Source organism: Mustela erminea, chromosome 20 (genome assembly GCF_009829155.1).
Source record: "Mustela erminea isolate mMusErm1 chromosome 20, mMusErm1.Pri, whole genome shotgun sequence".
NCBI lineage: Eukaryota > Metazoa > Chordata > Mammalia > Carnivora > Mustelidae > Mustela > Mustela erminea.
The window spans coordinates 34,290,517-34,306,962 of NC_045633.1; the positions used below are offsets into that span (position 1 = coordinate 34,290,517).

Sequence of the window (16,446 nt, forward strand, 5' to 3'; positions counted from 1 at the left end):
CCTATTACAAACCACCAGGGCTTTTACAAACCAAAACCAAAAAGTTGTCCAAATAGCAAAACTTCTATCCCTTTTTGTAATAACAAAGAATTCCTGCCCTTTTAAGAAAGTCTGTTATGTACACATCCTTGTTTAAGAATCACTATCTCGGGCATTATCCTAAGCTTCCCCCCTTATGTCTGAAATATAAAACATAATCGAGGGAGAGGGGAGGGACTAAGGCTTATTGAATCAAGCATGCCTGAACCAGAGCGGGCTAAAATCTTTACTACTCAACTGTGGTGTGGTCAGTGCAGAGCCAGGGCTAACAACTTGTCCCCGACTTCCAAGGCTAGAGACAAGTGGTTCAAGCTGGACTAGCTGTTGGTCTCTTCCAATTTATACAAGGATTTTACACAAATGATCGAGGGCAGGAATTGATGTTACCTGCCTTTGTCCAGGGCCTTGCCATTGCTGTAGACTTCTCAAAAGATCCTTCTTGTCCCACATGAAAATAAGGTTTAGACTCTGTCTCGCTGCTTAGAGCATGAGCTCTCGTAACAACATACGTTATCTGCAAGCTCAAAGGGCTGCCGCGCTAGGAGGCTCACAGAGGGGCAAAGCTGCCCATTTCCACAAAGAAATACACCCTCTCCCGTTTTTTTGGAAAAAAATGCATGGTCCCTTCTTTTTCCCTTCTCGACAGACATGGAGCATAGTGAGACATTTCTCTATTATGAACAAAATGGCCAAGTGTGTGGATCAAGGCCTTTTACGCTTCCCCACTGTGGGTGGGCGTGCCGCAAACCCGGGAGCCATGTCCTCCCTAAAAGGCACATGTTAACAGCTTTTCCCAGGTGCTAGTACAAGTGTGGAAGTGAGCACAAAGACAGCAAGTTTTCTCGTTTTTTGAGAGAAGTCAGAAATCTGTTTTTTTATATAGTCTTCCGTTTTGAAAGTTGGCTGAAGTTTTTGAAGATGTGGTGCCAGTCAGAGCGAAACACGGTGTGCAGGTTGGCTGTGTGGCCTCTGGGGCCATGAGCTGCAGCCCATTTTTGGTCCTCCTGAAACAGGCCTTGCCTTGTCTACCAGAAGCCCCCTCCCAGAACCGAGGGTGTGAATTCTGTAGGGGCCAAAGCCGGATGGGAGGGAGAACGCAGAGGACCCCAGCCGTAAGAGATAGATTGCGTAACACCATGACCATGACCTCAGAGCAAGTGCTCTCTGCACCTGCTTCTTGGGGATGACACTGAGCGTTCTCAGTATATACAAGTTCACCACGAGGACCCAGATTCAGGTCTCGCGGTCATCCTCACACAGTAACAGAGGGACCCTCAACTGCTTTGCACAAACCGTACGGCCACCAGGCCCGCAAGCTGGCCTGAGAACCAAGGTACTGAGGGCAGGCAAGGCGGGCCTTCTCCTATGATCCTGACCATGGGAGGTGGCAGTGTGTGATCTTGTCACAAGGCTGAGGCATGGGGAAGAGGTAAAGACCAGGATAGAGCCCACTTCTCTAGGGCACTGAATTCAAGACAGTGGATTGAAGGAACACCACTACTTCCTAGTCTCTCTTCCTGCGATCTGGTGACCTTCCAGAAAGGTCTGAGATATGCCACCTTCACCCTGAGGCCATTTCCCCCAAAACGAGTATGGTGGCCATTTACTTGGGCTCCATCCTTGGTGCCGAGGCTTGCGACCGTAAGGACTCTGTGCGTGCGCGTGTGTGCGTGCGTGCATTACGTTATATATTAATGACCAAATGGTCAACTCATTGGTCTAAGGGAGGTTATTCGTATTCATCTTGGCTCATGCTAGGATCATTATGGAAGGAAAGGTGCATCAAGTGAACAAAAAGCCAGAACCTCAGAAGGGAAGCAAGAAATCCTACTCCCTCAGCGCTGGGGTCTGTAAAGGATCAGTTACCCAACAGGAAAAAATGTAACAAAGGGCAAAGTTTGGCTCAGGAGAAATAAAGTCCTGATCGAGTCCAAAGACAGTATTGGAATTGCCTACACAAGTATACCTTTGACTACTGTCTTGTCCGTGTCTCCCCGTCTGGGACTGGTATGCGTGGCACTCACCGGCACACCGTACTTGCCCACCCCGATGAACGCAGCCTGAGGTGGGCTGGGCTGCTCTTACCCTTCTCCTGTCCTAGGTCCAACCTTTGAGGGAGTTTTTAGTTTGTGATCAAAAGGAGAAAAGGGTCTTGAGTTGAACATGTCTGAGCCTTCCTCCACTATCCGTAACTGGGCAGCAGCCCCTAGAAGGCGGGGATGATATCCTCGGCCTGGTTCAGCCTCTCCTGTGTAGGGCAGGTAAGAAACTGAGAAAGTCACGACTTAGGGCCATCTCAGGAGAAGGGGGAAAGGTGGGAAGGGGGGAATATGATGGGAACCAGTTTGGGGATCCTTGAGAAAGCCTCCCACACATCTCCCTTTCCATAAAGGGCCCAGACTCCATCTTAGGGAGAGTAGAGTTCACTCTGGGCTAAAAAACAAAAACGAAAACCAAACACCTGAGGCAGGCAGGATGGCACTGTGAGAAGAACGTGAGCCTGGTTCTAAGGCCTACGGAGAGTCTTACAGTTGGATGATTAATAAACTTTATTGACCACCCTCCTTGGAGTTGCATGGAATGTTCCAGAAGTTTCAAAGGGTCTGCCCCTCCCCCAACCTTCTGGAACTTCCTATATACCTCCGTGTTCTGGGACCCCAAGGAATGTTCTTAGCTTTGACATTCACGGACAGAACACAAACTCGGGGGGTCTATATAAAGCCACCGATGAGAAAGGTCCCAGCTATTACAGACCACTAGTGTTTATACAAACCCCCAAAGAACCCCAATCCTTTTTGATAGAAACTCTGACAGAATCATGGCCCAAGGACACTCCATTATTCGTCCAGGTGCCTGGTTGCAAACCACTGGTTTCTGGCACATTCTACCAAGCCAAACACTTCCTGTTGTTTGTATTCCAAGAAGGACTTGTTTTCCAAATATGAAACATAGTAACATTAAATGTTCTCTCTAAAAGTACATCTGCCCCTCCCCCCAAACCAAGGCTAACTGAGCCTACCAGGTCTGAATCCAAAGCCTGCTCAGATCTTTACCACTGAATCCTATGGTCACAGCAAAGTCCAATGATTTTGCCCCAACCTCCAAGGCTAAAATCAAAACCATTTCTGAGACACCAATTTGAACTAGCTGTGGCCTTATCCTAATTATTAGGATTTCTCAAGAGCAGTTTTTAGTAATATACCAAAGCACCGCTGGCTTTGGTTAGAACCTACACTTCTGTCCTCACTCTTGTGGTAGATCTCTTGCAAAGGTTTTCCTATCCTACAGCTTTCCACTTAGCCCTAGTGCAGGAACACCTGAGCTGCTGAACTCTCACAGCCCCCCTCCCCGCCCCCCACCACCACGATCAGGGACACAGAATCAAGAGCCTGACTACTACAGCTCCAGCCAAGCGGTGACCTGTACTGCTTAGCTCGACTTAGACGCCGAGAGAGAAAAAAGCCCCAGCCAGCTCTGAATAAAGAACCAAGTTTCCACCACATGCCTCCTCTCCCTTACAAGTACCGTCGACGCCACGCTCAAGCTGCCAGGTTTCAAGGACTTGACTTGTGAGGTTAAACAAGAGGACAGGCCGCCATCCCAGTTTGCCGGATTCAAATTTCCAGTTTGTTGCGGTCTTTCGGGGAAGGGACAGGACTGTACAGTTAGCAAGGGGCACACTGTCCCAAGGATAAACTGGACTCTAACATCATGTTTTAATCCCCGAGCCCATTAGAACTATGGATAATAAAGTGTGACAGCCCTCAAGAGAGCAAAATGATTTGTTCCTCTGTGGCCATGCCACCGAGTAATTTCTCCGAGGTCCTACAGAGGCACTCTGGTCCCTTACGCTCGGTGACCTTGCTTTCCCGCTCCCACATGGCACCAGCGGAAGGGGGAGTGGGGCCTGGGCCTGAGCAAGAGTGGCAAGGTTTCCAAAGGTCCCATTCTTACCCTACATCAGGTCTCACCTGTGGCTGGGGAACTCACAGAAAGACAAGGTTCGTACAACCCCAGAATTTTTCTTTTGGCAGCCAACAATGGGTCACATGGCACGGTTCAAGGTTACACAGGCGCCCCACCGGACCAACGCGGGGCAGGAGCAGACAGGGCTTGCCCCGAGCTTTAGAACAAAGCCAGAGCACGTGTTCCAGAAGTTGACAACATCAGGAAGGCAACCTCTGGAAGCAGGCACCCAAGGGACTCCAGAAAACCCTTCCCTCTCGGGCTTTCGGGACTCTTCTTCTCGGGGCCTCTTTCTTGGGCATCCGAAAGCCTTCTTCCCTGGACCGTGGGGGAGGGGCGTGCAGGTGGACGGCTAAGCTGGGCGGCCGGGGACGAAGAGGGGGTAGGCAGCTCCTGCGGACCCCAGCAGAGGTAGACTACCGAAGGCAAAGGGTTCAAGCAGACAGGAAAGGCCATTTTCTCGGGGCCGGCTGGGGGCGGCTGCCCTGTCCTCCTCCTCTCTCCGATTAAAAACGAAAGCCTATGAGGACGAAGGCTGTGAGGAGAAGGAACACAAAAGTCGTGTCTCGGGTCTCGTCCCAGCGGAAGCCCTTCCTGGCCCGGTCCTCCTGCTGCTTGCGCAGGGCCTCTCGCCGGGCCCGCTGGCGCCGCTCGCGCTCCAGCTGCTCTCCGTAGTGCGCTTGGTAGAAGGCGTCGAAGTTGAACATGGTGCGGCTGGCGCCCGCCGCGGCCTGACCGCGGTCGTGGGCCCAGGAGGCAGGTGGCCGGGCGCGGGGCGAGCGGTCATCGCCGGCGGGCCCCTTGGAGGGCCGGACATCAGGGCCGCGCAGGTCCTCGTCGCTGAGCAGGCCGCGGTCATACTTGCGACGCAAGGTGGCACTGCCCAGCACCAAGTAGGCCTGGGAGATGCGCGTGAAGCGCTCGGCAGCCTCGGCGCTCCCCGAGTTGCGGTCCGGGTGGTAGAGGAAGCTCTGCCGGTAGTAAGCTGCCTTGATTTGCGCCTGCGTGGCCGTGGAGGGGACGCCGAGCAGCTCGTAGAGCGCGGTGCGCGAGTATGAGCGGTCGCCCTGGGAGTAAGTCCTCGCTTGTAGGCCCAGGCCGGATCCCCGGTTCTGTGGACCGGTCGGGACCAGCCACAACCTCCACAGTAACCGCCGCGAACACCTCAGATCGCGCTTGGCTGCCATCTTGGATGGGACATGCGGGCGGTGCAAGACGAACTGGCCAATGGGAGGCGTGCGTTGTTCGCAGCGCGTCCGCCCTGTAGCCAATCGAGTAAAAGCGGAGGCGGGGAGAGGGGCGGAGCATGCGTGTTGAGAGGTGGGCGTGGAGCCGATGACATAAAAGGCGGATTTCCGGGACGCCAGTTCCAGTCTCGAGGCTGAGGCGTGGATATGGCGTTTCGCAGCAAGAGGCCGGAGCACGGCGGGCCCCCGGAGCTGGTGAGAGGCTTTTGCTCGGCGAATCCCCTTCTTTCCGCCGGTGGGGCTGCCGCGCCTTGATTCCTCCTCTACTTCTCTTCTCTTTTTGTCTCCCGCAGTTTTATGACAAGAATGAAGCCCGGAAATACGTGCGCAAGTAAGGGGAGCCCACATGTTGTCGGGGGTCGGGAACCGGCAGGTTGACCCAACAGCGGGCATGGCTGGGAAAGCGCGCAGAATCGGGGGGCTGCGGGGAAAGGGAGGGACAGGGACTGATTCCAGTTCTGGGCAGTGGGAAAGTCAGCGTTAGATAAAGCTCGGAATCCTCCGGGCCTCCGTCAAGTAGCGTTCAGATGGGGGTGGATGCTGCGTGCTGTCTCCTGGTGGTTTTCAGAGTTTCAAGTGACCGCTTGTGGGAAGCGCGGGGTAAAATGGGCAGGGGGCCGTGGGGGCGTGCAGGGGGCCGTGGGTGCTGCTGAGGGGAAGGAAGGCGCATTCACAGAATGTCTGTAGGTCTCAGGTTCTCGAAGAACTGCGGGTGCGGGGCCCGCAGGGGGGAAGAGCGGAGGGCTGGAACAGGGACCCGCAAGCCTTCCTTTTCTGATACGCTGCCGTAGAGAGAACTGTTCTCTGCTCCCGTTTAAACTCGAGCCCGAGACCCAGGAGGTCGGCAGAAATCGCCGGCCCGGTTGTCCTTAAGCAGCGACGTAAACTTTCTTCCCCCTACAAAGCTGTGTGGAATTCTCTGTCCTGGTCTTGGGGTAGACCCATCTACTAGAGACCCGGTTTTTCTTAGTGGTCGTCATCGACTGAACTAATACTCAGTTTGAATTACTTATTATGAAGGAAACGTTAATATTTTATTAATACTTAGTTTGAATTACATAATATGAAGGAAACGGATGTGTTGGAATGTTTAGAGCATAATGGGTTAAGGAAGGCATGTTATCAGGTATATGGGGTTGGGTAAAGTATTACTACAGTTAATTTTACGTATTTCATTGCTATCACCGTCCTATGTGGCCTGCACTATATGTCTCATAGACAATATGATACAGATTTTTAAAAAGAGATTTTATTTATTTATTTGGCAGAGATCACAAGTAGGCGAGAGGCGGGGTGGGGAGGGCGGGAAGCAGGCTCCCCACTGAGCAGAGAGCCTGATGCAGGGCTCCATCCCAAGACCTCAAGATCATGCCCTGAGCGGAAGGCAGAGGTTTTAACCTACTGAGCCATCCAGGCACCCCTGATAGAGACTTTTGTTGTGCACTGTTGAGCCTTACGCAACAGAGCTACTATGGTGGGTAATTCTTCCAGAAAATGGGGTTGTTTTTTTTTTAAACATTTTGTTTATTTGATAGCGCAAGAGAGGGAACACAAGCAGGGGGAGAGGGAGAAGCAGGCTTCCTGCAGAGCAGGGAGCCCAACGTGGGGCTCGATCCCAGGACCCTGGGATCATGATCGGAGCTGAAGGCAAATGCTTGACGACTGAATCGCCCACGTGCCCAGAAAGTGTGTTTTTAAGTAATAACTATATCAGAACTTCACTGAGTTGAAAATCCCCAATGATTAGTCATTGAGCTCGGTGATTTGTTCCCTTCACATGAGCATTGTAACTGGTTGAGTTATAATTAGTGTCCCCCCAAAAACTTGTGATATTATATGGGTTAGGGAGTCACCTTTATTTATTTATTTAAAGGTTTTATTTATTTATTTGACAGATATCACTTGTAGGCAGAGAGGCAGGCAGAGAGAGAGAGGAAGGTGGGAAGCAGGCTCCCTGCTGAGCAAAGAGCCCGATATGGGGCTCGATCCCAGCACCCTGGGACCATGACCTGAGCTGAAGGCAGAGGCTTAACCCACTGAGCCACCCAGGCGCCCTGGGGGTCACTTTTAAATAGTTGAGTATGGTGACAGGGAAAGTACCTCAGGGGGATTGTTCCTTTTCCTCTTTGTCAGCCTTTTTTTTTTTTTTTTTTTTCCCTTTTTTCTTTTGCTTTGGGTGATGTTTTAGCTCAGAATTCTTTTATCGCTTGTTTGTGTTTTTTGCCTTCCCAGCTCACGGATGATTGATGTCCAGACCAAAATGGCTGGGCGAGCTTTGGAGCTCCTTTGTCTGCCCGAGGGTCAGCCCTGTTACCTCTTGGATATTGGGTGAGATCCTGGGGCCCAGTTCAGGTTGTCTAGGTGGTGGTGGAGTGTCTTTGCTGCTCATGCTTTTGAGCTCCTGTTTGTGCCTTCCAGCTGTGGTTCTGGGCTGAGTGGAGATTATCTCTCGGATGAAGGGCACTACTGGGTAGGCATCGACATCAGCCCTGCCATGCTGGGTAAGTCTGACCTGCTTAGCCCTGGAACGGACTGCTCTTCATGAGTGTGGAGCAGTGGGCATCGTCTGTTTCCCTGATACTCTCTTTTCCCATGTAGATGCGGCCTTGGACCGAGACACTGAGGGAGACCTGCTTCTGGGGGACATGGGCCAGGGCATCCCCTTCAAACCAGGTTCCTTTGATGGATGTATCAGGTGAGAAGAGTCTTTGCATCCTACTTTTAGTCCTGCAGATCGGTGCTTCCCAAATTGGCTGTGCTGCAGAGTTACCCGGGATACTTAAAAATACACATCCCCAGGTTAGACCAGTGTTCCCAGTTATGTCAGTTTTTTTGGTATTTTGAAGCTGTCTAGTTCTTTGATCATCTTACGCTGCCAGGTTCAGGTACTTTTGGTATAGATACTCTGTCCGCTTGGGGGGGGGGGGTCTTTTCACACCTCCAGGATCCATTTTGTGGATGCCAGTGGCCATCTTGTTGGCACCAGCGACCATCTTGTTCGTGCCAGCAGCCATCTTGTTGGCCCCAGCAGCCATCTTGTCGCCTTCTTTTTGAATAGCTCTGCAGCGGAGAGTGGCCCAGAATTTTCCAGTCTCTTCAGTGACTTGGCCCTTTCTGGGTTGTCAGGGTGAAGTTTTGGACATTTACATAGTACTTTGATAACATGAATATTGAAATGACTGAAATGTGAAGTTTGTCTTCTGTGGTCAAGTTCTGTTGAATATTTCGAGTGCTGTGTTGTTGATGGGGTGGAGGTAGGGGATAAGGAAGAAGTCATAACCTTAATCCTTACCCGGGGGGGATGCCTCCTCCTGTGATTGTGGTCTGAGCAGTGGGGATCTGGGTGAGCAGGAAAATTTGGATTTGAAGATGTTTTTTAGGGTCAGGGATTAGTTTACATCTGGGAACAAGACTGGGGAGAAACCATGTTTCAAGGATGGCAGTGGCTTTTTAGTAATGATTGGGTGAGCTGTTCTAAGCTGCGGAAAACCAACAGTCAGCAATCAGGTCTGTGTGTTTGAGGAGTAAGTTGTTATTTGTTTGTTTTTTTAGAGATGGCATGGGAAACTTTTTTTTTTGGCATTGCTTACATGTAGGACATGGTACCCAGTGTTTGTGGAGTTTGTGGAAATATATAGCTTTTAAGACTCTCCATGGCGTATTAGGGGCTGTAAGACATGGCCCCACTAAACACGAAGTTGAGTGTGGAGTGTGACTGGGGAGTTGTGGAGCCCACCACAGTGCTGAAGAGAGGCCAGAGAACACAGGGAAGCCTTTAGAAGGAGGAGGGGTTGGGTTGGGCCTTGAGGGCCCTGAGGAATTTGGATAGTCATGGGGAGGGTTTCTGAGTGAAGGAACAGTGTGAACCAAGGGACAGAAGAGGCCAGGGAAAGGAGTCTGATAGATCGCGTGGGAAGGATAAGGAATTTTAAACTCTGCTGAGAAGTGTGGGCTCTATTGAGTAGTCGACGGGCAGCTGGGGAGTGACCAGATCAGAGCTGTACTTTGGGAAGATTATTTAAGAGGAGAGAAGCGAGATGGGTGAAGAAGTGAGGCAGTGAGGGGCGCTGACCCAGGAGAGAGGCAGAGGGAAGTAAAAGCTGGGAGAGGCATTTGGACGGACAAGCGGGGTTTGGGGTTCTGTGGATATGTGTGTGCACAGCAGTGAAGCGGGACTTACCTGAGAGGGGTTTCTAATAGGCGCTTGAGGCTTTTAGGTCTGTGGGTGGTGAAGACGCCGAGTGAGTACAGTTAAAGGAACCGATTGAGGAGGATGAATGAATGAGGGTGTTTGCGTTAAGTATTATAAAGGGGTTTTCCTTTGATCAGAGGAAGGGAATGAAGGGGCAGGTGGCAGAGAGCCTTGACATGCTGTGTGAATTTAAATTCGAGATGCGTGGAGAAACAAGGTTGAGAAAATACTTGCTCGGACTGGCTACAAGGAAGTCAGTGCTGACCTCCTGTTCACTCTTTTCTGTCCTGTTGTAGAATGGTGAGCTGGAGTGGATCTGCGCGTGCCCAGAAAGAGACCTGTGGGCAGGAGGGTTGGGGCTGAAGGATATGCATGATGTTAGTGCCTCGAAGAGGTGGTGGAGGGAGCAGCGCGTGTTGGTCCCTCTCCTGACGGGGTCCCTTCCTTTCTCAGCATTTCTGCTATTCAGTGGCTCTGTAATGCAAACAAGAAGTCGGACGTCCCTGCCAAGCGCCTGTACTGCTTCTTCTCCTCTCTGTACTCTGTGCTGGTGAGTAGAGGTCTCCTTCCCGTCTGGGCTGGCGGCTTATCCCTCCTGCAGGTACTGACACGCTAGGAAAAGCCCTTCAGATGGGACCACAGGACCCAAGAACGGTGACAGGACTTTACTATGGTTACTTCTGTCCAGGTCTTTAGTCTTAAGAGGAAAGCTCAGTGGTCTGACATCCCTAACGAAACGTAGAAGATGCTGGTATCAAAATCTGAGACCGATCACCGTTCCTATGTCCCCACTGCACTGTATTTTTTTTTTTTTTTTTTTAGATTTTGTTTATTTATTTGACAGAGAGAGAAATCGATCACAAGTAGGCAGAGAGGCAGGCAGAGAGGGGGAAGCAGGCTCCCGGCTCAGCAGAGAGCCCGATGCGGGGCTTGATCCCAGGACGATGGGATCATGACCTGAGGCGAAGGCAGAGGCTTAACCCACTGAGCCACCCAGGTGCCCCCCCCCCCAACTGCACTGTATTTTAATCGGAAGTTGGTTTGGGGGCATGGAGTCCCCCAGAGCAAGGACAGAGACTTCGTGTCCAGGGCTCACAGTGTGCCCGCATCCTCTGACTCCCACCCCTCCCTCCCCTACTGCTAATGCTCTGATGGGGAGCAGGGTGGTGGTTTATCACAGAGCTTTTATTAAGCTTTACTTTGTCCTCGTAACTGATACTGTTGATTTCGGTTGTGTTACAAGATTAGAAGATAGTTTGAGATTTTAAGTCCGAAAATTGAGTTCTTGCACTTTTTTGAACGGACCTAGATGTTTCTTGGTCTCCTTCATCTCCGCACCTCATCCTGGTTTTCCTAGGATGGGTGGTTTTGCAGGCGACCGGCTGGGCTTGTGCGGCATGTGGTTTCCGTCACACACGCGCGGGAGCTAATCCGAGGTTCTGGTGGCCTTTGTGTTTGCCTTTCTGCCAAAGTGGTTTCCCTCCTGTGTGTAGCCAGCTCCCCACCCGCTACATTTCAGGCCTCTGCTCAGGTGTCCCTCAGAGCGGCCTTCCTTGAACCAAAAGTAAACCCAACAGTCTCTTGGCACTCACCGTTCTTTGCTGTAATATTCTTTTTTTTGGCACTAAATCGGGACTGTAAATTGGCAGCCTTTCTCTCTCAAACATGAGCTCTGCAAGTTCCGGGGCTCGCTCTCTTCCCAGCTTGTATCCCAGGCCCTAGGAACAGCGTCGTGTAGCGAGTGAGGTTTCAGATGTTGAGTGAGCGAGGAGCGGAGAAGCGTTGGGCCCTGAGCCCATGGTGTTTTTGTAGGAGAATGATGTTTCTGTCGCTTGCAGGTCCGTGGAGCCCGGGCCGTCCTGCAGCTGTACCCTGAGAACTCAGAGCAGGTGAGCACCTCTGTTCCTAGAGGGCTAGGGAAGAGGGGCCCCCAGAAGCTGTTCTGCTCCCCACTCACCTGCCTCCTGCTGGGAGGGGACAGAACAAGGAACCTGTTGCTGACTGGTAGGGGAACTAGGGAGCGAGCCTCTGGGAGGGCTTCCTCCAGCCCCTGCTGGCACGTTTTATGACTCGTCATCCTAGGGAAGAGCATCGTGGTATCTGGGCAGAGAGTTAGGATAAGGACGTTTGTCTTCCAACAGATGCGTGTCACAGTTAACAGGCTAGTTCTGGCTCCCGTAATCAAAGGTACAGAAATTGGGGAGGATTTGAGAGGACAGCAAAGCTGTCTGTGCTGTGGAGTGTCCTCCGTGGGGCTGAGGAGTAGAGGCGCAGATCCTGAAAGACAGGTGGGGAGCTGTCTCCAGTCCTCACGTGAACCAGTTTGCCCTCCGTGGTGGCCTCTCATCCCTGAGATGGGAGCGGGGGAGATGGGTCCCTGGGCTAGAAAGAAGATGGAGGGCATTGTTGGTTCCAGCCTGCCTTTTCCTTTGTGTAGCTTTTGGTCTACACAAAATTCGCCGCTGTTCTCTCCTCAGCTGGAGCTCATCACGACCCAGGCCACCAAGGCTGGCTTCACCGGTGGCGTGGTGGTGGACTTCCCCAACAGCGCCAAGGCCAAGAAGTGAGTGCTGGGGCCTCGCTTGCTGCCCATGCCGAGCAGAGAGGGTGTTGGGGTGATGAGCCGGCCAGAGGCGAGCGGGGCTGGGTCCCCAGGGCCGTCACGTTCTGCACCTGTGTGTGGGAGGGAGGGTGCCTGAGGACTTCTCCCCAGCATCCCCCCACGAAGGCTCTCTGAGCCCAGCCCTCACTCTACTTTCTGGTTTCAGGTTCTACCTCTGCTTGTTTTCTGGGCCTTCAACCTTTCTGCCAAAGGTGAGGGACCCAGAGTTTGCAGGCTCGTGGCCTTAGGATTCTTCACTTGTGGGGCTGAGCCCTTGGAAGGGCTTAGGCCTGGGTGGCCCGGCCTCTTTGGGGTGGGACAGGCAGTTGTGGAGCCCGCCAGGACAATCTAAGAGCACTCTGGTCCCTGCAGGCCCTGAACGAGAGCAATGACGAAGAGGAGACCAGGGAGTCGGAGTTCACGAGTGAGAGGTAAAGCGGTTGCGCGCGGCTGCTGGGGCTGGCAGGCGGGGCCGGAGGAAGGCGGCGACGCTCTGCTTTCATGAGGTCTCTCAGGTCCAAGTGGGACAGTGGCACCACAGTGGTGACAGAGTGGGAGCCCTCCCAGGCCTGAGCCTGTCCCTGCCTCAGGCTGGGCAGCTGGGGCCATGCTGGATGTCCCCGGACAGCCACACGGCCTTCTTTTCTGCTTTCCCTCTCCACCTGCGACCTGGACGCCCCCGTGCCCCCTCTCCCGCATGCTCCTGTCCGCTCTCCGGGCTCCTTCCCATGCGCTCGCACACGTGCTGCGCCGTCTGTCCCGAACCCGCCGACGACAGCTCGCCGTCCCTGAGTGGGGGCTCCCCCGTGGATCCGATCTCACACCTGCTTCTTGCTGCACCGCCCTGTTCTCTCACTCCTGCCGCCCTGTCCTTACCGGTCACTGTGGTCAAGGCCACAGTAGCCTCTGTCCTGCCAAACCTGTGGCTGCTGCCGGCTCTGCGCTCTCCTGTCCTCTTAACCCCCCTGCTCCGTGGGCGCTGACGCGGCCTCTCGCTCCCTTGACGCTTTCCTCACCCGGCCTCCCACCCGCTACCCCGGTTTGGTCCTCGGCTCGCTGGCTCTTCCTTCTCCGAGCACCGTGGGGCGCCCAGCGTGGACCCCTTCTCTGTCTGCTGCCTTAGCCTCCAGCCCTAGCCCCCTCGCTCCAGATTTCTGCCTGCGGCCTTAGCCCCGCCTCCAGCCTCTGACCCCCCGCCCCCCGCCGAGTGTCCGTCCGACTTCGCACGTGTGTGGGGCCAAGCCGAGCTCCTGCCGTTCACCCCAAGCCTCCCTCCCTCCACTCTTCCCCCTCCCCGGTCCTGTAGTTCTGACGTCCGCTCCAGCCAGTCCTTCGCGTCCTGTCGCCCCTGGTGCCCACGTCTGGACAGACGGTGGCCCCCTCCCCGGCCTGAGCCCCCACCGCCGCCCTTCCTGATGCAGACACTGCTGCGCGGGCCTCCCTACCCCTTTGAATTTCTCCTCCGTACCGCGGCAGGACGAGTCCTTTCCTTGTCCCTTCATTTTCTACCAAAGGCGATTCTGTCTCGGCACTTGTCCGGTGTCCTTGCTTGAGTTCTGCTTACCCTTATTGCCCTCCGCCTTCCGCTGCTCTGAAGCCCACACCTTTGTTTCCTGGGTGGTCGGGGGTCTCCCCACCCGGAAGGAGAACTCGGGGACCGCGGGCATGTCCCTGACGTCAGAGCAGGTCTGGTCCGTGAGCGGTGTCCAGGGTTCCCCGGCTGGATAACGGATGGTAAGGCAGCAGAGGTGGTTATTTCTTTGTTGTGGTTGATGGGAGTGAAAAGCCCCAAGGTTTTAAGACGGATATTTTTAAGAGGAACAATGAGCGAGATTGAATGAGTTTGGAAGGCCGCAGTGCCGAAGAGCACGGGTGTGTCCCTGTGTCCGCCACAGACTGGAGCCCTCTGATCCCCCGGAACCCCCCCACCCACCGTGATCGGTTCCCTGAGCTTCCTCAGCCCATTCCCACGGGGATGTGGGGGGCTCTCCGAGATGTGTTCTGCTCTGTGGGGCGCATAGTTGGGGCTTCTCCCGTTCCTGGCGTTTCTGATGGTTCTCTCTGGCTCTGACGACAGTCCACCTGTGGCATTTGCCGCTTCTGACCAACTTTGTCCTCGGCACCTTCCGTCTGGGGCACATGCCACCTCGTCTGCCCCGACGGCTCTCCCGTCGTCCCCTCTGTGGCTCACGGCTGGCCCCCCAGCTCGTCCTTCCCCCAGGCTCCCGCTTGCGTGGTCCTGCCCTTCCGGCCCCCATGTGGCAGCCGCCTCCTGGTTTGCACTTGGTGCCTCAGGCTCCTGCCCCCCGGTCGTGGGCGCACTCCCGTCTTCTTTGTGCCCCCCCACCCCGCCGCCTGCACACACCGAAGGGTCTAGATCGCTTTCTGTCCCTGACCCCTGCTTAAGGGACAACACGCTCACTCCTTGCCTATAAGGCAAGCGGGATTCTGAGATACTTTTTTTTTTAAGTAGATTTTTAATGTATTTATCGTGTAGTGACACATGTAAGCGTGTAGAGAGCGGGAGTGGCAGGGAGGGCAGAGAATCCCGAGCGGGCCACACCGCGTGCGGAGCCGGGGCTGGGGCTCGGTGGCAGGACCCCGAGACTGTGACCTGAGCCGCAACAGAGTCACGTGCTGCACTGAGCCGCGCAGGCGCCTCCGGGGGGGTGGCTGGTTGGTTGACTTTTGATGATTCGGACGTCAGTGTTAGGTGAGAACAGATGAGCCGTAGCAGCGACGGGGTGGACAGTGGCCCGGCCCCCAGGCAAGGAGGGAGCGTGGGCTTCGGACGCGCGGGATCCCGTTGGGTGCCCTTCCCTTCTCGTCCCGGGCGCACAGGACTCTTCTGTCCCCTAAGCTTCTGCTCTATCCTTTCAGGGCTTCCCTGCCCCGTGGTGCCGAGGTCCCGGGGCTGCCCCACGTTCTGCCTGTAGAGATAACCCGCTTACCTCAGCAGCCGTCTTGTTCTTCCTAGGCTCCGCTTTGCCTTCCCGTGTCGCTCCTTTAGCAGCTGCTGGGCCTCTGCACGTGCTCTGCCCGGTGTGGCTGGTCCCTGCCGTAGCCCGGCCGTGGGCTCTTCAGGGCCGAGGCTGGCTCTCAGCCGCCACGGGACGTCCCCGGGTCGTGCGGTCAGGTGCTCGGGGAGTGGTGGCTGCGCAGGTGGCGAGCAGCCCTCCGTGGCAGGAGTTAGGCTGGAAGCCGCTTGATCCCAGCTGTTTGGCGGGGGGCAAACAGCCGTGTTCTCGGGGCCTCTGTCCCACGGGGCTGTGTGAGGGGTCCCTTTTCTCCTCAGCCAGGGCCAGAGGCCAAGATCAGCCCTGGAGGAGCATTGTCGGGGCCGCCGCGAGCTGGCAGCCTTGTTTTCCGGCCTCCGACACCATAGCTGCCGGGAGCCCGCGCGTGCTCTGTCCCAGGCGTGCCGACCCCACGGCCACGTGAGGGGCTCAAGTGGCCGCACCGGGGACGGGGCCTCTGGCTCTCCTTGGATGGTGCCAGGCTCTCGGGAGCTGACCCCGGCCTGTGTTGCCCCAAAAGTAGCGGGGCTCCTCCGTGCCTGCCCCATGGGCAGCGCCTGACCAGTAAACACACCGAAGCAGGTGGTTCGCTACCACAGAGACGCCTGGGAGGGAGTGAGGGGCTTCTCCCCGCCTGCTGGCTTCCGGAAACCGCTTCGGCCCCTGGGGGAGATCACTGGGGTACGGGAGGGGGTTGTAAAGGTGGGGACTTCTGTGGTGGAAGGGGCGTCGGAAGCCACCTGGCTCGGGGAGGAGCCACGTGGTGCCCTGCGTGGGTGAGCCTGGAGCCAGGCCATGCCCTCCGTCCCCTCAGAGCCGTGTCTCCCGCACAGGATCCCGTACAGGATGGCCAGGCGCGGGTTGGTGAGGAAGAGCCGCCAGTGGGTGCTGGAGAAGAAGGCGCGCCGCAGGCGGCAGGGCAGGTGAGGGCCCGGCCGGGCTGCTGGGGAGGACGGGGTCGGGGCTGCTCACGGCTCCCCTGCATTTGTAGGGGTCCTGGGGGTTCTTTGGTCCTTGTTTTCTGAGACTGGGGTCTGACTTTCTTGCCACAGGGAGGTCAGACCGGACACCCCGTACACCGGCCGCAGGCGCAAGCCCCGCTTCTGAGCGGCGAGCGGGGCGTGTTGGGACGGCCCGGCTGTGCCCCGTTGTCGCGTGCCTTGTTGCACGCCTTGTTGCACGCCGGGACTTCTCTCTGTTGAAGTGGCTACTTCGTCAGCTGACAAGAGACTGTTAGAGGAAAGTGCTCAAGTTCTAACCATTGTTGTTCACTAACAAAAGTTCTTGTTCTAAAAGCAATAAACCACTTTCCGTGGAACTGTGGTTCTGGCATTTTCCAGCTCCGACCCTAAAAGCATTTTTTGAATTCTTCACTGGTCAGGG

General features: G+C 55.2%; 2 protein-coding genes and 1 non-coding gene across 4 annotated transcripts; 2 read left to right on the forward strand and 1 right to left on the reverse strand.

Annotated features, from left to right (window-relative positions):
* Positions 1–2,570: 2,570 nt before the first annotated feature.
* On the reverse strand, positions 2,571–5,224 carry DNAJC30 (DnaJ heat shock protein family (Hsp40) member C30). The gene has a single exon (XM_032327674.1). The coding sequence runs from the start codon at positions 5,190–5,192 to the stop codon at positions 4,512–4,514; it is 681 nt and encodes a 226-aa protein (XP_032183565.1). The 5' UTR covers positions 5,193–5,224; the 3' UTR covers positions 2,571–4,511.
* A 114-nt stretch (positions 5,225–5,338) lies between these two features.
* BUD23 (BUD23 rRNA methyltransferase and ribosome maturation factor) lies at positions 5,339–16,381 on the forward strand. Of its 2 annotated transcripts, XM_032327671.1 has the most exons (12): positions 5,339–5,447; positions 5,546–5,583; positions 7,485–7,580; positions 7,671–7,753; positions 7,851–7,947; positions 9,898–9,994; positions 11,283–11,333; positions 11,922–12,007; positions 12,213–12,258; positions 12,419–12,477; positions 15,897–15,986; positions 16,116–16,381. In XM_032327671.1, exons 1-12 carry the CDS (start codon positions 5,400–5,402, stop codon positions 16,168–16,170), a joined length of 846 nt encoding a protein of 281 aa, XP_032183562.1. In that variant the 5' UTR covers positions 5,339–5,399; the 3' UTR covers positions 16,171–16,381. The 2 variants fall into 2 exon arrangements, with proteins under 2 accessions (XP_032183562.1, XP_032183563.1); XM_032327672.1 differs by lacking the exon at positions 5,546–5,583 and having other exon boundaries at positions 5,368–5,447.
* LOC116581578 lies at positions 15,296–15,428 on the forward strand. Its single transcript, XR_004282121.1, has one exon.
* Positions 16,382–16,446: the final 65 nt, after the last annotated feature.

Coding starts and splice junctions, on each gene's coding strand:
- DNAJC30 (XM_032327674.1), bottom strand. CDS start 5,192: ATGGCAGCCAAGCGCGATCTGAGGTGTTCGCGGCGGTTACTGTGGAGG.
- BUD23 (XM_032327671.1), top strand. CDS start 5,400: ATGGCGTTTCGCAGCAAGAGGCCGGAGCACGGCGGGCCCCCGGAGCTG. Junction 7,581..7,670: donor TGTTACCTCTTGGATATTGG/GTGAGATCCTGG, acceptor TGTGCCTTCCAG/CTGTGGTTCTGGGCTGAGTG. Junction 12,008..12,212: donor AACAGCGCCAAGGCCAAGAA/GTGAGTGCTGGG, acceptor TTCTGGTTTCAG/GTTCTACCTCTGCTTGTTTT.